We start from the raw sequence: 23,086 nt of genomic DNA on the forward strand, positions 1-23,086 counted from the left end.
GATTTAAATTGGTTTTAATTCACTATGAGGCTTTCTTTACAACATTCTCTTCATTATCATTAATATTGTCTTTTATTCTATTTTGTTTTATTTCACTTTCAAGCTGAGGACTTCTTGTTATTGGGCAATTTGTCGCTCATGCTGTTCATTGTTTTAATCATCTTGGCTAAAAACTACCTATCTTTCATTTGTGTGATTGTATCTTTCTGAAAAAAACTATTCTCACTGCATTTATGCATTTTGTGCAATATGTCAAATACACATTTTTCAGACAGCAGTGATCTATTTGAAAGAGGTGAACAAATGTAATTATAAAGCAGATATTTTCATATCTTCAGTAAATAAACTGTTTGGGCACGAATGATGAAATGGTGAGATTTATTAATTCAAAGTGTTTAAGATAGATAAAAATAAATGTACACAATTTTCCTTTCAAAGAACAAAGTTGAGAGACGGACTGTTCTTTCTTTTATTTCATTATCGATTGGGGGACCAGCAAAGTGCGCTTTTCTTTGTACAGTGTAAAAGCATATCTGCACTAATAATAAATATCTTAAATCCTACTTCTGGACATTTCTCATCAGTTCCTCCAAGATGTTACTTCTGTTGTCCTTTTACATTTCATTCCAGGAGGTCCAGGAAGCATCGACTTAAAAACTTTGAAGCGGGATCAAAATGATAAATCCATGAGTTAAAATGAATCGCAGTCCAGACACGAGGAGTGTTTTCTCATAATTATTTAATCACACATACATTTACATCATGCAGTCAATCCAAAACTGTGATCTCATTGACTTCCCGCCTCCGTCCACGTCAGAGCCCCGCTATTTGTGCCTCAGTTCATCCAGGAATGATCCAGTACCTTTTGTCCACTGACGGATCCCCAAAACTGTCCTTTTTTAAAAATTGACCAACTATTACACAGTAATAAAAAAAGTGGCTACAATTTTGTTTGTTTTTTTTTCTCCTTAATTTAGAATTAATGCAAAAAAAAAAAAATTTAATTTAGGTACACACAAGTATTTTCCGCTGTATTTATTTACTATTTTTTTTCCCCATTTCGTATCCAGTTTTGGTGAAAGGTCAAAGGATAAACATCTCAAGGTCCATGCTGCAAAGTCTTAACTAATCTAGGAGATTACACAGAAGGTATAAACCGTCTCAAAACACACCAAACACTGTCCTGTTGGGTATATATGTGAAGGAGGGGAGCTACTCCTCCCCGGAGGAAGTGAGTACAGTTGTACTTCACGTCCGTTAATGGGCTTCAGACTTCTTCTTTTTTTTTAGGAGTGTTTTCTGAGTGCAGACATTGTGGAGAAAGTGCTAATGAAGCGAACTTTACACCTCTGAGAAACTCCGGATCCGATCCCGACCCAAAACAACTCCCTTCTTCACGTTTTCGAAAAAAAAAACGAAAACACGATGGCCGAAGCCTTTCCGGGACTAAAGAGAGGAGAGTTGTGGCGTCGGAGTCGCACCCGATCACGTCGATATTCAGTGTAACTTTACAGTATATTGCACTTGCACAAGATGTTAGTGTTCTCATGCCGGGGTTACGGTCACCACAAGCTGTTTGCCGATGCAACGGGGCAGCACAGGGTTAGAGAAAAGAAAAGGAAAAAGAAAAAAAAAAAAAAAAAGTCATGAGAATCGGAATAAAAATACATGAAACACAAAGAAACACAAAATAGATCCTAATCCCCTTCCTCTTGGCTAGTTTCCATAATTCCTTCCTCCAGATGATGACAGAAGATTATTGTGCAATTAAAAAAAAAAAAAAAAAGACCCTGCGCTTCCTGATTGGCTGATCAGTGGCAAGGATCTGAGCGATCAATCGATTGATTGACTGACTGACTGACTGACATCCCCCTGACAAATCTATAGTCTATGAAAGAGGGGGGGGAGGGGGGTAAACCCAACAACATACAGTACGTTAAAAACCCAGCGCAACACGTCACTTTCTGCAAATTTACAATCAAGAGGGGGCAGGTCTGAAAAAGAGAAGGGGGATGGGAGGAGAGGCGAGGAGAGGAGAGGCACCCTTGAAAAGACATCATGACAGTGGGGTTTAAAGTTTACAACAACAACAAAAAAAAAGAAATAAAACATAAAAGGTCCTGAATGAAAGAGGGGACGAGCGATTGTGTGACAGGGCCTCTCGGTCTGTGTGCAGAGACATAAATAACTTCCATTAACATCAATATTAACCCGTGAGGAGTAAAAACATTTAGCTACTTGGGGACAAAAAAAAAAAAAAAAGTGGAAGCTTGTGTTAACCGGATCATCCTCCTCCTCTTCTTTTTTCTTCTCCTCCATCCTTTTACATTCTTCACATCTGACATCACCAAGAACGAGTATATCTTTTCATTTTTAACTTAATGATAAAAACATTGGCCTCCACAGGTATTTAGTTAAATACATCTACAGTACACTGTTGCACGTCTTGGCTTTTTTCTTCTTCTTTTTTTATAACCCTTCTCATTTTAACCACTCCCCCCCTCTCTCGTGCAGCGGTGCCCAATTTTACATCTGTACAAGAAGAGCGGACAGAACAGTAGTGCTCGACGCCATCTAGTCAATTCAGAAACATTTTTTTGTGTTTTTTTTTTTCCTTTTTCTTTTAATCTTTACCTTAAAGAAGCATGTAAAATCTATCCAGAGGAAAGTGTTAACAGCCGATAATGAAATATACAGAGGTTAGCCTACATGATCAAGCTGTTTCTTCCCGTTTTGTTTTAGGAGCTTATTTTTATTTTTTTTTATTTATATTCAGATCTTGCTGTTGTTACATTCAGCTCGGCACGACCACGACAGATGACGGCAGACTGTGCAAAAACCAAACGAAACCCCCCCCCCCAAAAACAAACAAACAAACAAAGCGAACACGATCCGGTGGCGTGTTTAGTTTTCGCTCGCGCAGGCTGCGCTCGAGACCGAGTTTGGTTCAGTGGATGAGAACATTATTTTTGCTTTTCGTAAATTATAAATCCATGTCTTCTCTCTTTTTCTTTTTTTTTTTTTAAATATCATATCCAGTAAGAGAAAAGAATTCATGATTAGAAGCTGGGGGGAAGGAGGTGAGGGGAGGGTGGATGTATGTGTGGGTGCGTTTTTGGGGGTCGGAGCTGTACAGGCTGGGAATATTTATATATATATATTTATAACTGAGAAACTTCTTGGTGGAGCCTGCTCGCTGTAGTGGAATGACAGGTTGTCGGAGTGGGCGGGGGAGGGGGGGTGGGAGGGGCGATGTTGGCTTCTTCTGTGGTGTCGTTCTTCTGTCCCGCCGCATGTCAGCTGTGGATGAATGAAGAAGGTCGTCAGTGACAAGCGCATCAGGTCAGTCGATGCAAACATAACAAAAGAAGCAGAAATTCTTGCGTTGTAAAGTTCAGTGTTGAAAAGTTCTATCGAGACAACAGATTAAGAAAAAAGCTCACTGCTGATGAGGCCTGAGTCGACTGTTGTTGCTACTTTTTGAATTATTAAGGCCTGATTATTCTACATTTCGCCCTACAGCTATTATCACCACAAGCAGCTCGCTGCAAATTAAGGCTGTTGCGTCTCCAGAACGTACCATGCAGAGCGGAGCATCTATACTCAGGGTTCAAACATAAGGCCATAATCATTTCCCTCGTATTGGACATGTTGACTTTTCTTTAATAAGCTTCGCCAACAAAAGTTGGCAAGAAGGTTCTGTTTTTGTCTGCATGCATTTATTCATTGGTTTGTTTGTATGTATTTTACCAACTTAACATAAACGACTCACCCCAATTACATGAAATTATCAGAGATGACTTGTCATCATCAGAGGACCAATCGATTAGATTTTGGGACATTAACATTTAACAGTGTCTGATTGAATGTCAAAAAAAAAACGCAGAAAAAAATTCCCCTTTCATCTCATCACACTAAATTTCCTTTATAACACTATTAATAACAGCACTAATACATCTCCCAGAAAGCCTTGCAGCCTCTGCGTAACCTGGTAGCTGAGCCGTTTCCATAGCGAACAGTCACGTTTCAGTGATGTAGGTGCCTGAGCTACCTCATTAGCGCCGATATATGCCAACTGCTATCATGTTCGCGATGCTAACTCTGTTTCACAAACAAATGTGGTGTTGGCGAAGGTCTGCGCTCTAACGAGGCTAGTTCTAGTTACGTTTTTTTTGTTTCATCATCAGAAATCTTCCAACTTTTAAACGCCCCCCCCCCCAAATTTCCTGACGTGTGCACTGTGTACTGACATCTTGTCAGTCTTGGCGGTGCCGCCCCCTCTGATGGACACGGTCTGGCTGTTCTGGTAGAAGCCCCCTCCGCTGCGGTTGATGTTGGGGTGGGTGGGTGAGGCGACTGGCTGCTGGCCGGGTCGGATGGGTTTGGCTGACGAGGGAGGAAGAGGAGATGTCAAGAAACGGATCACAGAGGTCGTTTCTGCAAGTGGAACACGCGTCTCGCAAAACAGGCGTTGGCATTGTTCTCCAGTTCTCAAAGTGAGAACCACAGAGTAACACGCTTCTAGTCAGCTGGTAGGCTTATTTCCGAGAAGCTGTACATTAACATCAGTCACATTATTAACTGGAGCGTCTCACTGCAAAGCAGATATTGAAAGTCATCTTGGAAAAAGGATCAGAAATACTCATTCTACAACCATGCAATCGAAATAAAGCCATTCAGTAGAGTATTAAAAAGGGTTAAACTTGTTTTTATCTGTCCAAGCGTGACCTAAAGAGTCTGTTTCCCACTCTGAATCAAATAAAAGAAGGTGTTCCACTCACCGATCTGGGCCGAGTGTCCCCTCCTGGCCATGTTCTTGGCCCTGACGGCCTCCTTGATGCGGTCCACCTCCTGCTGGTAGCGCTTGCGGTCGCGGGCGGCGTTCTCCTTGGCTTCCTTCAGAGCAGACTCCAGGGCCTTGACCCGCTCAGCCGTAGCACGAAGGCGCTTTTCCAGTTTAGGAAGCTCACAGCGCAGGTCTGCATTATCACGCACCAGCTGTGGAAGGAGTCACGCCTCAGTCACCCGGGTCGCAGAAGCCACAGCGAAGAAGAAAACTTTGTGCCGAGTCCTACCTGTTTGTGAACCTTGGTGAGCTGCTCAAGATTGTTCTCAAGAAAGGAAATTTTCTGCTTCTGCGCCGCACTGCCACCGGTGTCGTCAGAGTCCATCTCGGCGCTCTGCGGCAACAAAACACAAGACTTCAGACCTGCTGAATCTACAGTCCTGTCTTCTGGGACATCCACATTGTTCATTGTTCTGACTTATTTGTGGAGAAAATGCATTAGGACTGTGCTTGATGCGTTACCTTTTTCACCCTGGTGGCGAGGTCCTGGACAAAGAGTTTCCTCAGGTTGTGCAGAGTCTGCAGCTCCTTGGCCTGGAAGGGGAGAGGACAATCGTTTTTATCGATGATCACGATGGAAAAACGCTGATTGATTGTTGCTTTTTAGTCAGCAGTTAAGATGGAGAACTGACCACAGTCTCCTCCAGGCCCTTCAGGTCCTGTCTGGCCTGCTCCCTTCTGTCCTGCATCACCCTGAACCAGCAAGGACAGGAAGACAGAGTTGATGTTTATCACAGAACACAATGTAAATGGATTGAAAAGAAAAGCAGGGGTAAAAAATTGTTTAGGGAAAAAAATAAAGATGTTTTCTTTTTTTTCCCAGTTAGATGTTTTCTTATTGACATTACATGATGGATGTGAAGGATTGTTTTGCAGAGTAATGTTCCAAGATATATTGAGATGTACTTATGTTGGACAAAGTCCATAAACTGCATCAATAAAGTGAATCCATTATAGGACACTTTAATATTCAAATATTTTTTTATTGTACAACATACTTTCATCTTTTTAAACCTGGGAGAAAAAGAAGCAATTACAGCATTCGTACGAGATTAAAGTTCAAAGATGCAAATATTTCATGCCTTGTATTATAAATAGGTCTGTAAACAGAAACACATTTGATAAGTAAAAGGTGTTACTTGCAAGAATGCAGCCGAAAACATGACTTTTGGAATGCATTAGGAATGCGTTTAAAAATGCACTCATTTTATGTGTATATCATCAAAAATGTGGGCTTTTTTGTTGTTGTAGGGAGTGTAAAAATCCTGCAAAAAGCTTTATGTGTCCCAATGTCTTGCACCACTTTCACTCATCATTAGTTTAAAAGTTACAGAAAGAAATGTGAAATTGACCAAGCACGATCCCGGTAGAAGCCGGAAACAGAGAAATTAACGTACGTAAGCTCGTGCAGCTTGCGGCTCTTCTCCTGGTCTGTGGATTTGAGCTTCTCGTGCTCGACTCGGAGTCTCTCCTGCTCCAGCATGATCTTCTGGTTCAGGCTTGAAGAAACAAAATGTGTTCATGATTACGACACGCGAGTGAACTAATCCGAAGCCCTTTACTCATCAGGATTGATCAGAAGAGGAAACAGTTCACTTTGATGCTCTGCAACCAAACCCTCAGTAATTAATACATATTTTTCCACGTCTCTCCCTGATCTGTTCCTTATAACAACATATTTTGTCGTCTTACTCCTGCAGCTCGGTGATGAGCTTCTCCTTGTTGTCCAGCTCGTCTCTCAGGCTACTGATCTGCTTCTGGTGAGCGTCGCGGTGGGAGTGGATCTGCTTCTCAACTGCTTCCTGAAGACACACAACGACATTTATGTTAATATCTGGTGTCAAATTGAATGTTTTCTCCTTTGCAGAGTTTGCAGAGCTGATAAATGAGGCGGGGAAATGTACCTTGACTTCATTGGCAGTTTGAATCTCATTCTCTTTCTCCATAGCATGGACTTTCTCTGTAAAATTTAAACAAACAAAACATTACCACTTGGCGATAAACTATGCACGAATATAAGCAATGACACGTTTATTTTGAATAAAAGGTTTGTATTGTGCGTTGAACTGAACCTACCCTGAGCACTGAGCTTGACGAGCTCCTCATTGAGAGAATCCACGTTCTCCTCCAGCTGCCTCTTCTTATGCTCCACGTTCTGCAGGTACTCGGTCAGAGACTTGATTTTGGCCTCATGCTGGAAAGGGAGCGGAGCACATGGACGTTACACATGAAAGTTTACACACAAGACACACGAGAGGTTCATACATTGGCGTCGGTCCTTCCATACCTGGGAGATGCGCAGCTGGCAGGCAGCCAGCTCCTTCTCGTTCTCATCCATCTTCTTGTTGCTTTCGGACTGAGTGCTTTCCAGCTGCTTGCAGCGCTTCACCATCGTCTTCACCTCCGACTTCATCTTGCTGATGTAGAGACGGGCGACTGTGAACTCCTCGTCGATCAGACCGCTGCCACCCTCGTGTTGCTGGATAAAGCCAATGAAATCACACCGTTAGGGGAAAGAACGAGGTGCGAACGAGGGAGAAAATAAGATAGGGATGCGATTACCTTTATGTCGTTGCTGCCAACAGCGATGCCGATCTCGGCGAGGTCTTTGAGCAGTGAAGACATCATTTCAGTCACCCTCTTCTTCTGGTGGTTGGACATCTCCTTCAGCTTCTGGAGTTCAGAGTCCAGAGACGACAGGATGGACTGCAAAGGGGAAAAGCGTTTAGAATTCTTTACCAGAGGGTTACATCAAACTCAGAGCCTGATTATCAAGAACCAAAAACCTCAGCACATAAAGAAGTACTAGTTCTGGGTAGTGATGGTTGCGCTCCTTCCTTCTCGGGTGACAGGGGCTAATTATGTGACTCATATGTTTGAAGTTTTCACACTTCCTGATGCAACCAGACATTGCTTTCCTGTTCGTGCCATTATAGTCATACCTCACTCAACCCTTCACATTACAGCACAGCCTTGTCTCAGATAATCACAGTCCTTTCGCTCTGCCGTTTTCTTTTAAATGAGCTTGTGCAAAAATCTGAAGTCTTAATTTGCAGAGTATAATTACCTCCTAAAATTCATTGCCTCGTCAGGGTGTCTTGAGGCACTTGAAGAGGACGACGGCACTCAGTCATTTGGGCAACTTATTTCTCACTTTGTGTAAACTGCCCATCTTGGAAACGGCTTCAGATGGTGAAATAATACTGTGGCCTGGCTAATAAATGTGGGAGTTTTTCTTCTTATGTGTGTGTAACATATTGTAGTCGAGAGAACAGTGTTTTCCTGACTCACTGATTTCTGACTCAGCTCCTCGCTGATGGCTTCAAACTCCTTGGTCTTATCCTCCACCTCCTGGCTCTTCTGGTCGTAGTTAACAGCCAGCTCTTCCAGCGCCTGTAGCACCTCCTTCACCTCCTCCTTTGAGGCCTCGTTCTCCGCCTGCAGGCGGTTCAGCTCCACCTGGAGGTTCTCGTGGTCACGCCGAGAGGAGGCGAGCAGCTGCGTGCCGGAAGGAAGGGATTTGTTTGATGCGCTTGTTTAGATGTTCACACCAAATATTTGCATTCAACTAAAAGTTGGACAACTTCGGCTGTGTGATGAGGAGTTCCCTCTGTATTTGTACCCACCTCCTCCTGATCCAGCATCTGCGTCTTCAGCTTCTCAGCCAGCTGGCTCTGCTGGTTGATTTCTTCATCCTGTAAAGAGATACGCCAGCATTAGTATTCACATGCATCACAAAGAGTTGACTCTTGATGTTTATGTCTCCTTAAAAGATGTTGATCTCGGCATCTGAGATCTGAGGGTGTGACGATCAACATCAAACGTCAGCTCTGCTGCACCTCGTCTCATATTCAGTTCATAATAGCAGAAGTGGGTCTCACTCTGTACTTGTGTTGCATTGTGAAAAACCATAAGACATAATCTGACAAACTAACATACAGACTCCAGTCGATGAAATTGCAACTTTGCTACTGCATCTCCTTTACAAAAGCGATCTTTATCTTCCGGGTAAACCTGAATTGATTGCGACTGGGGAAGCAACGCGTCCGATTCTGCACAGAGTGCTCATATAATCTTCCTGATACGACCCGGTGAGTATTAAGTGATGTCATGCAGCAAGAGAGCATGAGTGATGTCCGCGGTTTGGAGAGTCTAACAACAGACTGTAAAATAGACTAACAAGGCATTAAATAAGTACTCGTGTCGGTACTCGATATCAGCAGGTAGCTAAAGGTTAGTACTCGTACTCGTCCTTTAATAAAGTGGTATCGGTGCATGTCTAATTGGGACGTGCTCGCCCTCACCTTATCATCCAGCTGTTTGTAGAGCTTGGCCAGCTCGGCCTCACACTTGTCCTTCTCCACGTCGGTGAGACGGACTCCGGGCACGTTGGGCGTGGAGGCCGGCTTCTCGTTGATCATGTTGTCCAGTGCCAGAACCTCCTCCTTGGCTTTTTCCTTGTCGAACTGCTCCTCCACCGGCACGCTCTCGCCTGAGGTGAAACACGGGTCAAATTTCTAACACACTACAGGCAAAAAGAAGATGTAACAAAGCATTTAAACGGCCAGAGGACTGCTGTACCATTTCTCCAGCGATTGAGCTCATTCTCCAGCCAAGTGACAGTGTTCCTCAAGGTTTTATTCTTCTCCTTTTCTCTCTCATACTTCTGCTTCCACTGCTCTGCTGTCAGCTCGACATTCACTGTCACGGTGTTCTTGATGGTCTTTGCTCTGGGGGAGAGGGAAAAGTACATTTTAAGCCATAAATATCACAAACAAGCCCATTTCAGCTTTACAGCTTATCAAATAAGCTGTAAAACGAAGCTGTATCACATTGTTTCACATCAACAGCAACCAACGTACAAAAACAAAAAGAAAAAAAGATAAAACTTGGGAGTAATAAAACAAAATTACATGAATAAAAGAGAAAAAAAATAAATGCAATCAAAGAGTTAAAGCAGCCCTGAATGAATTTCTTGAAAAGTCTTTTTTTTTTGTAAATATCACGACAGTGTGTATATTACTGCATCATGTTGAAACTATTTTACTCCCCGTCTGTGAATAAAAATGTGCTGTACAGTAGTCGAACTCACCTCTGTCCGAACATCAGGGTGGATTTGGTTTCAGCCTCGTTGTAGGAGGAAGGTGAGCAGCAGATGACGATGGTGGTTCGACAGTTTCCACCGAGCGAGTCCTGCAAGATACGCGTCATCTTGCTGTCTCGATAGGGGATGTAGGCCTGGAAATACACAAAAAGAGAAAAGCATGCAGGTGAGACTCATTGAAAGGAATTTTATTGGCTGGATTGCTCCGATGATGCTGCACCCAGCTAACAAGCAACCAATGAATTAGGAAATCTATTTCACACACTGCGATAAATTCAGCTGCTGATTCAAAATATAAACCAGGGGTGTCAAACATAAGGCCCATGAGCCAAAACCAACTCACAAGACACTCCAATCCGGCAAATTGGGAAACAAAACTCAGAAGAAAAAACTTTTTTCTTTCTTTCCAAAACACTGAAACCTGAGCTGAGAGATCAGTGATGCTCCCATGAAAGCTAGCAAATTTGTAGTAGCCTCAAAACCCAGTTTGTCGATACATGTATAATGCAACAGCTATAGGAGTCCAACCCGATTGCAGTCATTTTTGGTAGAAATCGTTTCATTTTCTGAAAGTTCTCAACACGTATACTCTGTGCCCCAACAAAGAAAAGCTTTAACGTGTAAATTTAAAGGTTATTAAAGCACAATTTTACCAGTCCGGCCCAGTCAAGATAAAATTATTCTGCATGTGGCCCTTGAACTAGAATGACTTTGACACCTGTGATCTAAACAGATGTTTGGGGAATCGATACACTATCGTCAAAAATAGTAGTGAAATATTTAAATGTATTGATTTTTTTTCTCGCGTGTCGCCTTGACCAGCAATAAATATACCTCACAAAAAATGTTTGGGTTTCACAAAGGTCTTGATTCACTTTGCCTGAGGCTGAAGCTTAATTAGGTGGAATTGTATTAACGCAAATGTTTGCAGAATTTAGCAGCCAATATCACTCGTGCTCTCGCAGACTGCGATTTTACCTCCCTTATAAACCCATTAACGTGGATTCAGAAACTTGGATATAGAAGTATGAGCAGTTTTTCTAGGAGCATTTATGTGAAGGGAGTATGCTTGATTGACTATATTGACATGGTCCAGCATTTTCTCAAATTGGGAAGAAAATATTTGCCATGGTTGTGTATAGAACTTATTAGAAAGAATAACAAAACAAAAGTAGAACTGTGGTCATTTCAAAGACGAGTTACTGTCTTGAAAATGAAGACGAGCCTTTAGGTTTTACCAGCAGTGCCGACAGGATGCGATTGTTCAGGTTAAAGTTCTCGTGAGTTCAATACAACTACACTGCAATTAAATGCAAGCTTGATATATGATTAGTATTGATACAACCAGCGATGCCTCAGCAGTCTGCTGCTGCTCTCAGCCGAAGAGAGAGAGCGAGAAGAGAAGACACCTCTGGACAATCGCTTGTTTGTTTCAGACCATCGCAGATATATCTGCAGCCTGTCGGCCTCAGGTTGTTTACAGGGCCAATGGGCTTGGGAACAAACCGATTGTTGATCAAAATGAAAGGGGTGAAATTAGTATGACACCGCTGAAGCAAAAACATGCTCAGAGGGAAGTTTTTATCAGCTCAAGTTATTTCAGCCGCACAAAGGGCCCATGAATGGCTGCAAATGGCACTTTCACACTTTAGATAACGGGAAATGATGTGGGTTTTCTTCCTGCACACTTAGCTCCGGGCGCTGCAGCGAGGACACCGTGGCACCTTTTCATACAGTTTACTATATCAACAGTGGTGTCTATAATTTTCAAACAATAAAAAAAAAGAACCTGGTAAAATTGATCAACGGTGGGAAAGAAGTTAAGACCTGCAAAACAAACATAAAATTTTCCGTTGTCTGTAGTGAAAAATAAGAGATGCATTGATGCCACTTTTTTAAAGGACAAGGTTTAACCTGTTGCTAATCGAAACCAAGTACAAGTACAAATTAAATGCCATGAAGTCTAATTTATAATCCAGATGCAAATGATATGCGTAGGCTCTGCTTTGCTGCAAACCACCTCCGCACAGCCTCTGTGTCAACACCATACAAACTTCCAACAGCCCTGAAGGCCCCAGTATACCACCATGTCTGCAATATGCTTGCTATTTGCCACCACACCCTCTAAATCGCTGCTAATTGGTGTATCCGTCATACTTCACTCTTGTATAGCGTCGCTGGTGTGTGAGCTCCACAACTCTTTAGCATGTAGCAGGACATAGGTTACGGTCTGTCTTACTTTTGTTATTTTCATTAATATTAAAGAATCTCCAAACTGCGGAAATCCCTTGTTGTCTTTTGTCTACTTTCTGCTGAGGGATGATGTCACTTAACACCCACTAGGTTGAATCTGGCATCTTTTACAAGTACGAATACTCTGTGCAGTATCAAAACGCCATACTCGAACCAGGGTTTGAATCCCTCCCCCAAACCCGTCTGTCCAATCGTTTTCTCTCTTCCATCCCCTCAGCCCAACCCCAACAGGAGAAAGCCGCCACCACTAAGCCTGGTCCTGCAAAGGTTACTTCCTGTTAAAGATAGCTTTTCTTTTTCACAGTCGCTTATGCTTGCTCATGTGGATTTGGTGTTTTTCTCTGTAAAAGGCAACTCAAAATGACTGCGCTGTATTTGGTTAAATATAAAAAAAGTCTACTTGAATTAAATACCAGTATTGGTGCATCCCAATTAAAAAAATCCATAATCAGATAGGAGGGACACTGAACAACATGCATCTCAGGGGTGAGGTGGAGATACAGACCGTTCCTTCAGCCAACGCAGAGATGACATTTCCCAGAGAGGACAAGGACTTGTTGATGTTCTTGGCTTCATCCAGCACGGCTCCTTCGGCTCCGGTTTTGCTGACCTGCACGTCACAATAGAATCAGTGAGGCTTGACGTGATCAGAGCTCAGACCTGAAGCACACAATTCTCTGACTACAAGAGACGCTCCAATTTACCTTTTCACTGCCAGCCAAATCAACAAGGTAGAGCTTTCCACTCAGCTTCTGCTCTGTCTGAGTGTTCTCCTGTTTAACGTTGATCAGGAAGATGCTGTGACTCCTGGAGCTGTGCTCATTCATGTCTGAGCGGGAAGTGACATTTGGTTAGAAAAAGAACCATACCACCAAAACATTGGACTCATTAACTTATTGAACTGCAGAGTGTAAGCTTACTTGTAACTGCTACATGTCGGTTAGATTTGCCTTCATCAATTGTGTCCATGACCTCCTCGGGACTGCAGACAAACCTCTCAGTGCATCCCTTGAGGAAAAAAAAAAAGTATCCCAAGAGGTTGAATTACTTTTTAAACAGGTTGGACCAGATTCTCCCAACATGTGACATAAGAGAAGGCCTCACCTTGACGTAGGGTACTCTGTTTTTGTCTTCATGCACTGACAAATTGGTCTTTGATACTGGCATGAAAAGGAGGAGAATGCATCAGTGGAGCCAAGTTTGTACAAGAAACAATACAGTCTACAGAGAGTAAACAACGTACATTTTTAATGACATAAATACGGAGAACAATAAATGTTTGCGTTCTTCTGTGTGTTGAAATTGTGCTGGCTTGGTTTGAGCTTCTCGTGCTTGTTTGAATGTCTGGCCTGATTATCCCAAACAGTCTCAGACTTGATGATAACATGCGACTGCAGACACAAACTAAAATGTGTTTGACACCCTTGCTCAAAAGCTGGTTGTGTTTCTTGCCATTAATGCTGAATGGTTGAAAGCTTATGGCTTGTAGACCCATATATGTCGCTGGTAGGACAGTGTAAAATAACAAAAAACAGAATTTGATATGCGATAATAAAATAGCCTGCAATGACTGGAAACTAAACGTATGATATTTGATTCGATTATTTTAATTAAAAACATTGTTGGACAATGTCATACTGAGTGATACTCAGGTGATGTGAGAACATTTTGATGTAATCTGACAGATCTGGCAAAAAAAAGAAGCTTATAATTATAACGGTTTAACAGCTGTTATCGTGTTTCATGTTCATGTAAAATATCCACAACTGCTTCTCCTCGATCATACTTTTGACATAAACACTAATTTTTTCTCATGCTTGTTCACAGTTGGTTGCACCGTCTCATCCACTTACCATCCAAAAGGTCTCGGATCTTGTCTAAGTAGATTTCAAAATAGGAAACCTGTGGAAAAACCCCAAAAAAGGCAACGTTGTCATGCGTGAAACCAACAGAAAATTCAGATTCATATCAAGGGGTTATGATGCCTTCATGGCTCGATTAATGCGGATGCAGGAAAACTAGACATCCACAAAATACAGTGGACAAAAATTGATTTCTATCCTACAACACCAGCTTTTTTACGCTTAGGCTTAGCTGCATTTCCTCGGCTATATGCTGAAAGCAGCAGACAACTCGGATGTTTAAATAGTCAGAACAAGTTCTGCAGTGAGACATTTCAGAACAAGTTTTACCACCATGCGTGGAAACTTTAGAACACAGCTCTAAGTAGGTGGGTCAAGCAGGAAATATGATCCAGTAGCACAAAGAAGTGTGCTGCCTTCCAGCCTCTTCTATTGTTCATTTTGTCTTGGGCAAAAAAAAAGAGAAGAAAAATGCTAAAACTACAAAACACATAAACAACACCAGCTTTCGTTGACTTTGGATTGTCCCGCATTTCTATCAGACCTTGGACAAATATTATACTTTGCTGTTACAACATATATTGATCTGCTTACTTTGATATGAAACTCCAGGTTTTCATCCATGGAATAGATGTAGTTGAAGATGTCCTGCACTATCCTGGGGATGATACCCATTGCATCTGTGTCATGGAGATTCCCCTGAAAGTAAAAAGGGAAAATTAACCACATGTAGCTGAGATTTTAAAAGAACAATTAATCATAAACAGTCGAGAAGGCCTTACCTCCATGGTGTGTGTTTTTCCAGATGATGTCTGCCCATAGGCAAAAATAGTCCCATTGTATCCTTCCAGAACATCTACGAAAACAAAGAATACTTAGTGACTTAAAAGAATTGAGTGTATGGTTGAAAACTGAACAACACTGGGTGTAATCTCACCTTTTACAATCTTTTGAGCACAGGCGTTGTACACTTGTTCTTGTGTTGTATTTGACTGAAACACTCTGTCAAACGCGTATGGTTTACTCTGGAATAAAGAGGGAGAAACCATTAGAAAACTATATCTCAAAGAAAAAATATTTCATAGATGCATCTGAAAACTTTCATTTATCATCTTATCACCAGAATGTGATCAGCAGGAGCAGTAGTCTGTTGTTGCGAAATGAGAGACAATAGGACGGAGAGCCTGCATGACTTAAAACACCCAACTATAACATTTATCAACACACACTTTTAAGAAATGGAAAATCATTTGATTCACATAAAGCCCAAGGCTTGTTTCACCAATGATGAAAACAAGAGTCTGCAAATGTCGATCACTGGCGATTGGTCCAAAACCTTTTCTTATAAATCTATTGCCATTTGATTACAGACGAGAGAAACGGCAGAAAAAGTAAAAGTACAACATGCAATAATTATCCCATGTTGGACTCTGGTTACTGGCCCATAACTTTAGACATCAGAACCTTTACTCGGGCTCTAGTCATAAATAGAAAGTCCTTGGTTCAAATCTGGGGTGTGATGTAGGGCCTCTACGTTGTGTGAAAAGCAGATTGTCCCTAAGGGTTTCTGTCTGTGTTTGATGGAGTAGCATCCCATCCAGTAAGTACCTCTTATCCAAAACCCTTTCCAATCACATTTGTTCAGCATTCAAAATGAACGATGAGCATCAAAACCCAAGCTCTTAGTACCAATTTGAAAGTTGTCCCACTTGAAACAAGCAGCAGAATGCAAACTCCCACGAGGCCACGTCAAGCCTTCAAAACACGATTCCAGTGAGATGGCGATCGATAGCCGGATTTAAAATGAACAACCGCAAGGCGAATAAATTGATGCTACAAGCAGTTCTTAAGTTCAAATGAGATAGCGTGCCTTCTTTAGAGCTTTCCTGATGTTGTTGACTCTTGTCTGTCTCCAGAGGTTTGGGCGGGGTTTATAGCTGTTTCGTGTTCAGAGGGCTAGTTACAGGCAGGTTCAGTGGAAACCCCTGGATAAACAGGACAAGTGCAAACTCATTCATAATTCACTTGGGAAGCCATGTCACGGTGTGTCTTCAACAGCATTTAGCAGCACTGGAGGTATTTCCAATACTACAGCCGAGATGTCCTCAATTTGCACTCTTGCTCGTAATCCCTCCTGACAAACGTTCCCATCTGAAGCAAAGCCCTGAGCAACGCTGACCAGCAGCACTTCCAGCCATTTCTAATTCACCCTGGCTAGCCTCTTCCTGGCAATTAACCCTATCTAGAGCAGCAAGCCACTATCAGGAGTGCCAGACGCTGTCGGCAAACAATAGTGAGGCCCGAGTTAAAAGTCCTCATTGTTTCTGCCACTACTGGCCTCATTACCTACACTTGTGTCTAATGGGATTACTGTGAGAATAATTACAGACAAATGTATTGATATAGTATTCATAAGTGCTCTCTCCTCCATATAGCGGTTAGGATACAGTCAAGGGTAAAGCATTCAGGAGGGACCGTCAGTCCAAGGTTACGGAGATGTCCACATAATTCCTGTTGCATTGGTGCAGGAGACAAAACAAGTATCCTGATATGATCAAATCTGTGGTAGTCAGGGACGTAAAAAAGCTGCTCTTACATGTTATTTGCTTGTTTAAATATGGCAAGAGCACTTTAACTTATCTCTCTAATCCTTTTCTTTCCTTTTATCTCTCACGCACTTCCACCACTACGCTGTAAAGTAGCTCAGCACCATTCTTGAGCGGCATCACAGCCTGTATGAAAATAGAAACTGTGGCAGCAAAGCAAAGGGAATGACCTAACCTTTCTGTATACAACTGAAAGAGAAGTAACAGAAGCGTGAATAATTCACCTGATGCACATTTGCACTCTAATGAGGACACCACCTCATCTTTCTGGAAAAAGACCGTCAGGGCCTTAGCGGCAGCTATTTGAGGGTGCGCTGCAGTCAATGTTTGGGGCAGAAAGAAATGTGTGGGAAGAATCGTTGCCCCGCCTAAAGAAGTATCACTTAGTGTGAACTGGAGATGTCTGTGTTACTACTGTTGGGAGTGATGAAGGCTTTAGCAGAGCACCAAGTCCACATCCTGGATGGTTTCAAAACGGATGAAAAAAATAAGGACAAAGTGAGTCAGCCATCCTAGCGGACAGCATCTGCAAAACAACGTACATCGCCATAATTACCCTCCCCACCTGGAGAGATTGCCCAGTGCCCAGCCAATGGCCGGCTCTGATTGGTGAAACAGCTGGTAACCAGGAGAGAAAACACAGGGGGGATTACCCAGGAGGCCTGAGCTGTCGCTGCTGATTGGGCATCGTGAGTGTTGTGCATCTCAACACTGATGCACCGGCAGACACCAAACAGTTCCTGGCTTGCAACACTTGTGTCTCTCACAATCTGCACTGGTATTTTGGCACTATGGTTGGCCCTCCGCACTGGGCAGGGCCATATCACGTCTTCGGTGCATAGACGCTGTGCTTGCTCTTATCTGAAGGTCTGAAGCCAGCCTGAAGAGGTCACAACAACTAAAATGTCCCTCTCTGTTGTGCGTGACAGGCAACGAATAGTCACGCAATAATCAAGCTCAAAAGAGTAGATGATCTACACCGACATTGGATTTGATGAGTTTCTTTTGCCTTCTGAACTCTTTAAAAAGGCTGTGTCACTATAAGTGAGCATATTAGCAAGATACCAAAGTCCACAGGGAGAAGGAGCTTTATGCTGAGAATAACTAATGTTTAACCATGATCTCTTGCAAAGGATGGAGAAGCCAGTGACACATAATTTTAAAGCAAGTAGTAACTTGACATGTTGGCCTTATTTGGGGGATTTTTAGAAGACAAAAACATCCAATATCATTTTATAAGTGATTTTACAATCTTCAGGCAGATATGCTGCAGAATCATGTGACAACAAAACACCAGGTTGTGTAAATAGAACATTTATAAGATGTGTTTTATAGCCTTATGACAACTTATAAGCACTTTTTGAAGATTCGGCTCATTTATTCAGTGAAATAAAAGTATCATAGCATTATGAGGAATCTTTTCTTTTATCATTTTATGGTTGTCAGGTGATGCAGGAGTCTTTTGCAATGGCGGACTGGTTAGTTTAAATACCGCAAAATATACAACCAGAAGGGATTTGCGTGTCGTAATATATATCTGGTTCAGGTGCTGATATCATTGGTTGATAATATTGTCAATTTCGGCATGTAGTGCTTCTAATGATCTTATTTCCTTGAAGTACCTTTCCCAAAAGGCTTAATAAAGATTGATTTGATCTAATTGAACGTGCCTCGTCACTGAATGAAAGCAGAAATGTTACAATTGTTGATCTTTCACATTGCTATTTTGATTCCAAATGATTTTAGTAGTGTTGAGACTCCAGATGGGGTTGGTTATGTAGGCCCAGTGATGGCTATAATTAAGCTTCAGTATTAAAACTAGCCAGCTAGCCAAGGCCGGCTAATCTGTCAACTCCCAGCTGGCCTAGCCTGTTAGCCAGCAGTCCGCTAGCCACAAATCAAAGCTGGCTTACGCCTTTTTCTGCTGACGCAAACTCTCCATAATTAATAGCTTTGCAATTGCAGGTGCACGGAAGCTATATATTCATTATCGTGGTGACAATGAAGCGAAAAGCATCTCGTTTGGGCATCGACATTTTAACCTGTGTCTGGTGGCTTTGTTGAATGACAGCTCGCTAGCCGTGACATTTCACGGTGACAGCCATTAAACAGGTGTTTTTTTGTTTTTTGTTTGCGGGTAAAACGCCTTAAAATGAACAAGCATCGTACAGATTGAGATTTCATTGTGTGATGGGAGACTGTATCGGGTGCAGTGTGACGGGCCGGCGGGACAACGCCACAATGCACAGGTCAGCTAACGTTAGCCACGAAGCTAAAAGGTGCTAACTACCGGAGCTACCAGACAATCAAAAATGGCGTACTGCTGACTGCGCCGGAGGGCCGTGTCAAACAGGTAGCTCCGGCCCGGCAGCGTGAAAACCACTCACCGCAATAACAACAGTCTCTTCCCCTTGGAATTTGGGAATGTATCTGTCGCCTCTGGTCACCTCGGAGCTGTTCAGGGGCCTGAAACGGCACATCACTTTGATGGTGCACTCCGCCGGGTCGGCCATCTTCCACGGTTTACGAATGGAAATTCACCGATAAGAATTAAAGTGTATCCTGGATCCCAGGGGCAGCCGTGGGGGGCGAAAAGGGACGCCGAGCCCCTCTCTTCCAACCTCGGGTGCTAGAAAGGGCGGTGTTCTGTTGGAGAGTCAACAAAAATCCGCGCTTTTTGTGTTATTTTCGTCCTCTCAGTTACTTCCCCCTCCTGTTAGGAAGCCATGATGCCGGTGGATCAGCGGCTGGCCGCCTCGCCCCTCCTGCTGCTGCCGTGGATGTGGAGCACGGTGACGTCATCCGGCGCTCCCTCCTCCGCGTGCTGCTGCTGGGATGAAGCGCGCGTCAACACAAAACATCTGAAAACGTGACAGAACATCACTAATCATCACAGAATATCACAAAATGTTACAGAGCATCCCTCATCATCACAAAACACCACAAACAATTACAGAACATCACGATGCACAACAAAAGGCAGCAAAACGTCACAATATGTCCCAGAACACCTTGAAGCACAACCAAATGTATCAGCAAACACAATAAAACATCACAAAATATCACGAAACACTGCAAAACAACATTAAACATCGCAAGATATCACAAAACATTACAGAATGTCACAAAACACTACAAAACATAAAAAAACCAAAATAAAAAAAACACTGTGAAACATCATATAAACATCACGAATAACCACAATACATTACAAAACATCACGAAACATCACTAAACACCACAAAACATTACTAAAAAAAAATCAGAAACATCACAAAACACCCCCCTCCCCCACCCCAAGCGTAAAAAAAACTCATAACATCCACATTTATCATACACTCTGCTTTCTATGGCGGAAATTCAGATCATACATTTGATCACTCTCTTGTCAGTCTCTTTTACTCTATAACAATCGCAGCGTGTCTACTTTTTATTTTTATGGCCTCTTCCATCAAACATTAAAACAACATAAAAATCTGAATCATTATATCATTATCATTATCATTAATATTAAAAGTACCGCCAAGGCAAAAACTACTCGCATTCATTTTGTGTTTTATGGTACATGTATTAGAAGAAGTACAAGACAGTCAAGGCATTGTATAAGCTGATATATTGTGCAACATTTAAGAGATCAGTGGATGAAACGATCCTTCATTGAAATCAACATGCAGGGGGAAATAAGCTGCTTAGGGCAAATACACATCAAGCAGTTCACAAGTAGGTTCTCCATGAAATTTTAACATTGCCCCGAATACATTTACACATCACCACAAAAGAAAGGTTAAGTTCAGGGTAACAATGGATGGAAATGTGCCTATAATAGCAGTTTTATGCATTTTAACTTTTGTAAATACGTTTACCTGGCGGCACTTTCACAGGGTTTATTGCAATGAACTTTTAAAGTCTATAATGCTAAATTACTGGAATAATTCATAATACAATTGTAGATTAGGACTGAATACAATCGAATAAAAGATGCTTTATTGGCATGATATAGTTGGTGTACAACAAAATTATAGATGTTACAGTAAGCCTCAGTGAATGAAACTCACTGCAATGTCTTACAGTCAGTCAAATTTTCTAAAAAATGTTTTACGAATGTGCTCGGAGGAAAACGTTGGAAACACTGGTGCCATTGTTGAACCTGAAAGAGGATATGACTCCGGCCTGTGACTCAGCTGTCTTTATACCGTCAGTTTTCCGAGAGAGCCGCAGCTGTGAGCCCTCCTCCTAAATAAAAAAAGGCATCGTGTCTGAGCTCACTCAACAGATGCCATCACGGAGCCACAAGAGGCTGAGCACATTTCCAAGCCACACCCCGAGAACGCTGTGGGATATCCTTTCCCATGTTTGCACTCGTCCAGATACCAGTTCTACTGTGTGCTCATGGTGAGGGCGAGAGAGAGGGTGCGGTGCAGCTGAGTGAGCTCACAAGGGAAGTGAGTTATTGTTGGAAAAAGTCCCAAAAGTCTGCTGTTCAAAGCAACAGATCTATGCTCATTCTATTCTCCCTTGAAAGTCTTTTTTTTTTTTTAAACTAGGTGCTGAATTATAACACTGAGCTACATATTTATTGGAGACTCCCCCCCCCCCCCCCACTGTGTACCAAAGGGCTCAGCATCCAGCTAAGCCTATTAGTTGACAGCTGTGTCTTGGTTATTACAGTCTTGTAGCGTGCAGATTTATATTCATTGTTAATGCATTAGGCTGTAGGCATTAATGTGTTCACGGGTGCTTACAAATGAGCAAACAACCATCTTTATCTCCATGTCATTTATTTTATTTTCACAGCGCATTTTAAGAGGAAAAAAAAAAAAGAATACAGCAACCCATCATTCAATGTGTGAAATACGAAGTCTAGAGAAGCAGTAGCACGTCATTAACAAAAGCCCGCAGGGAAGTTTTCATGAAGTTGAAGATAAGAGAAACAGTCACGGAGCTGTACTTCAATAAACATTGCAGAAGTGGGTTTTATAGTCTTTTGGGGAGTAATGTTGCACATTTAAGATGTTATATAATAAATAGATTTCGAAAAACCTTTTTTTATCGGCATTTAATCAAAGTTGAGGTTGAGAAGTTTGTATGAGACAGGGAAGACATGAGGTCGAAATCCAATTGATATATTCCCACTAACATTTCCCTTTTCTTCTATTAACTTAAGCTGTGTGCAAATTGTTACATATCATATATCTAGGCCGAGTTTGCACAACAACGTTTTCAAGTGAAAATAAAAAGCCTTTTTATTGTTTTGGGGGGGTCTGTTTACGTGGCAATGGTGCCTGAAGCCACTGAAAATGGTACATCTTGAAAACGGCTTCGTCTTTGTGGAAACGGGTTAAAAGTGGAACTTTTATAAAACGGTTCCCACTCTGTCTCTGTGGAATCGGGAGAAAATGGAACTTTTCGAAAACGCTCCTAGCCTGTCACCTTGGAAACGGGGGGAAAACGCTACGCCTCAAAAACGCCCCGACTCTGCACATTTTTACATCAAATACAACACTCATGAACTATTCACAATCAGGACATGTACCTACTTATATTAAAAAGACAAATACGATATGATAGGCTTTTCTCTTCTCAATGCCTGTCATATACATCGTTTTATATTGAAATCAGCTTCAATTTAAAAACATTTTTTGTCTGTTCCCTGGATATTTTCACATTATTCCTGACAATGGGCCCCATCCCTTCCTGTGACCACATGAAGCCGTAACAGAAGATAAATGGACGAATGACTGTCCTCTGCTGGCTGCTGAGCACAGCTGGACAGTGTCTGACAGAGGCCACACTGTTCATGCCTTTTCTCATTTAATACCTATATATAGGTTGGGGGGAAAAAAAGATCAGCGATGTATGCCACCACACACAGAGCTGTGTGAGGCAAGGCTTCATAAACTACCACATCTATTGTTCGTGTGTGTGTGTGCGTGTGTGTGTGTGTGTGTGTGTGTGTGTTTGCAGAACAGTTTGCAAAATGTGCTTCATGCATGTTGCCACAAATGCACATTCAGGTTACAATAAAGTTTGTCACTCAACTTTACTCCGGACTTCAGCTGCACTTAATTGACTGTGAAATGACAAATTAACATGACCTGCAAAGTCACTTTAACAGCACATTTCGCTCAATCAATTAAGGCTCAAGTAGGTCGGACTGAGGATAAGATTGCATGGCGACTGGAAATCTTTCCGTTTCTCGGGTTTGCACAGCAGTAGATACACTTGATTGGGTATATGTGTTACCCTGAATATAAACTCAAAACCATAGAATTTCACAACAACACCAGAAATCAATGGGTTGAATATTAAATCAAATTAAAATGCTTGTTGTCCTATGCAAATACGACCTTCTCCCTGGAACTTTAACAGAAATCCTCCATCTCAGCTAATCCCATGGATACTTTACCATGACACC

General features: G+C 42.1%; 1 protein-coding gene across 2 annotated transcripts; it reads right to left on the minus strand.

Annotated features, from left to right (window-relative positions):
* Nucleotides 1–722: 722 nt before the first annotated feature.
* Nucleotides 723–19,411, minus strand: LOC308135495 (kinesin-1 heavy chain). Of its 2 annotated transcripts, XM_080503517.1 has the most exons (26): nucleotides 19,059–19,411; nucleotides 15,003–15,090; nucleotides 14,848–14,921; nucleotides 14,660–14,764; nucleotides 14,057–14,105; nucleotides 13,308–13,363; nucleotides 13,124–13,211; nucleotides 12,908–13,032; nucleotides 12,709–12,813; nucleotides 9,939–10,084; nucleotides 9,428–9,576; nucleotides 9,151–9,338; nucleotides 8,473–8,541; nucleotides 8,138–8,344; nucleotides 7,409–7,552; nucleotides 7,134–7,325; nucleotides 6,923–7,040; nucleotides 6,751–6,806; nucleotides 6,539–6,648; nucleotides 6,244–6,345; nucleotides 5,479–5,539; nucleotides 5,309–5,380; nucleotides 5,076–5,180; nucleotides 4,782–4,998; nucleotides 4,251–4,386; nucleotides 723–3,300 (listed from the first exon to the last, which is right to left on the minus strand). In XM_080503517.1, the coding sequence occupies exons 1-26, from the start codon at nucleotides 19,182–19,184 to the stop codon at nucleotides 3,297–3,299; spliced, it is 2,892 nt and encodes a 963-aa protein (XP_080359643.1). In that variant the 5' UTR covers nucleotides 19,185–19,411; the 3' UTR covers nucleotides 723–3,296. The 2 variants fall into 2 exon arrangements, with proteins under 2 accessions (XP_080359643.1, XP_080359642.1); XM_080503516.1 differs by having other exon boundaries at nucleotides 6,539–6,806.
* Between the last annotated feature and the right edge of the window lie 3,675 nt (nucleotides 19,412–23,086).

Source organism: Blennius ocellaris, assembly GCF_963422515.1.
Source record: "Blennius ocellaris genome assembly, chromosome: 10".
Classification (NCBI taxonomy): domain Eukaryota; kingdom Metazoa; phylum Chordata; class Actinopteri; order Blenniiformes; family Blenniidae; genus Blennius; species Blennius ocellaris.

Coding starts and splice junctions, on each gene's coding strand:
- LOC308135495 (XM_080503516.1), bottom strand. CDS start 19,184: ATGGCCGACCCGGCGGAGTGCACCATCAAAGTGATGTGCCGTTTCAGG. Junction 14,922..15,002: donor TGCTCAAAAGATTGTAAAAG/GTGAGATTACAC, acceptor TTGTTTTCGTAG/ATGTTCTGGAAGGATACAAT. Junction 7,553..8,137: donor AGGAGCTGAGTCAGAAATCA/GTGAGTCAGGAA, acceptor TCCCCTTTGCAG/TCCATCCTGTCGTCTCTGGA.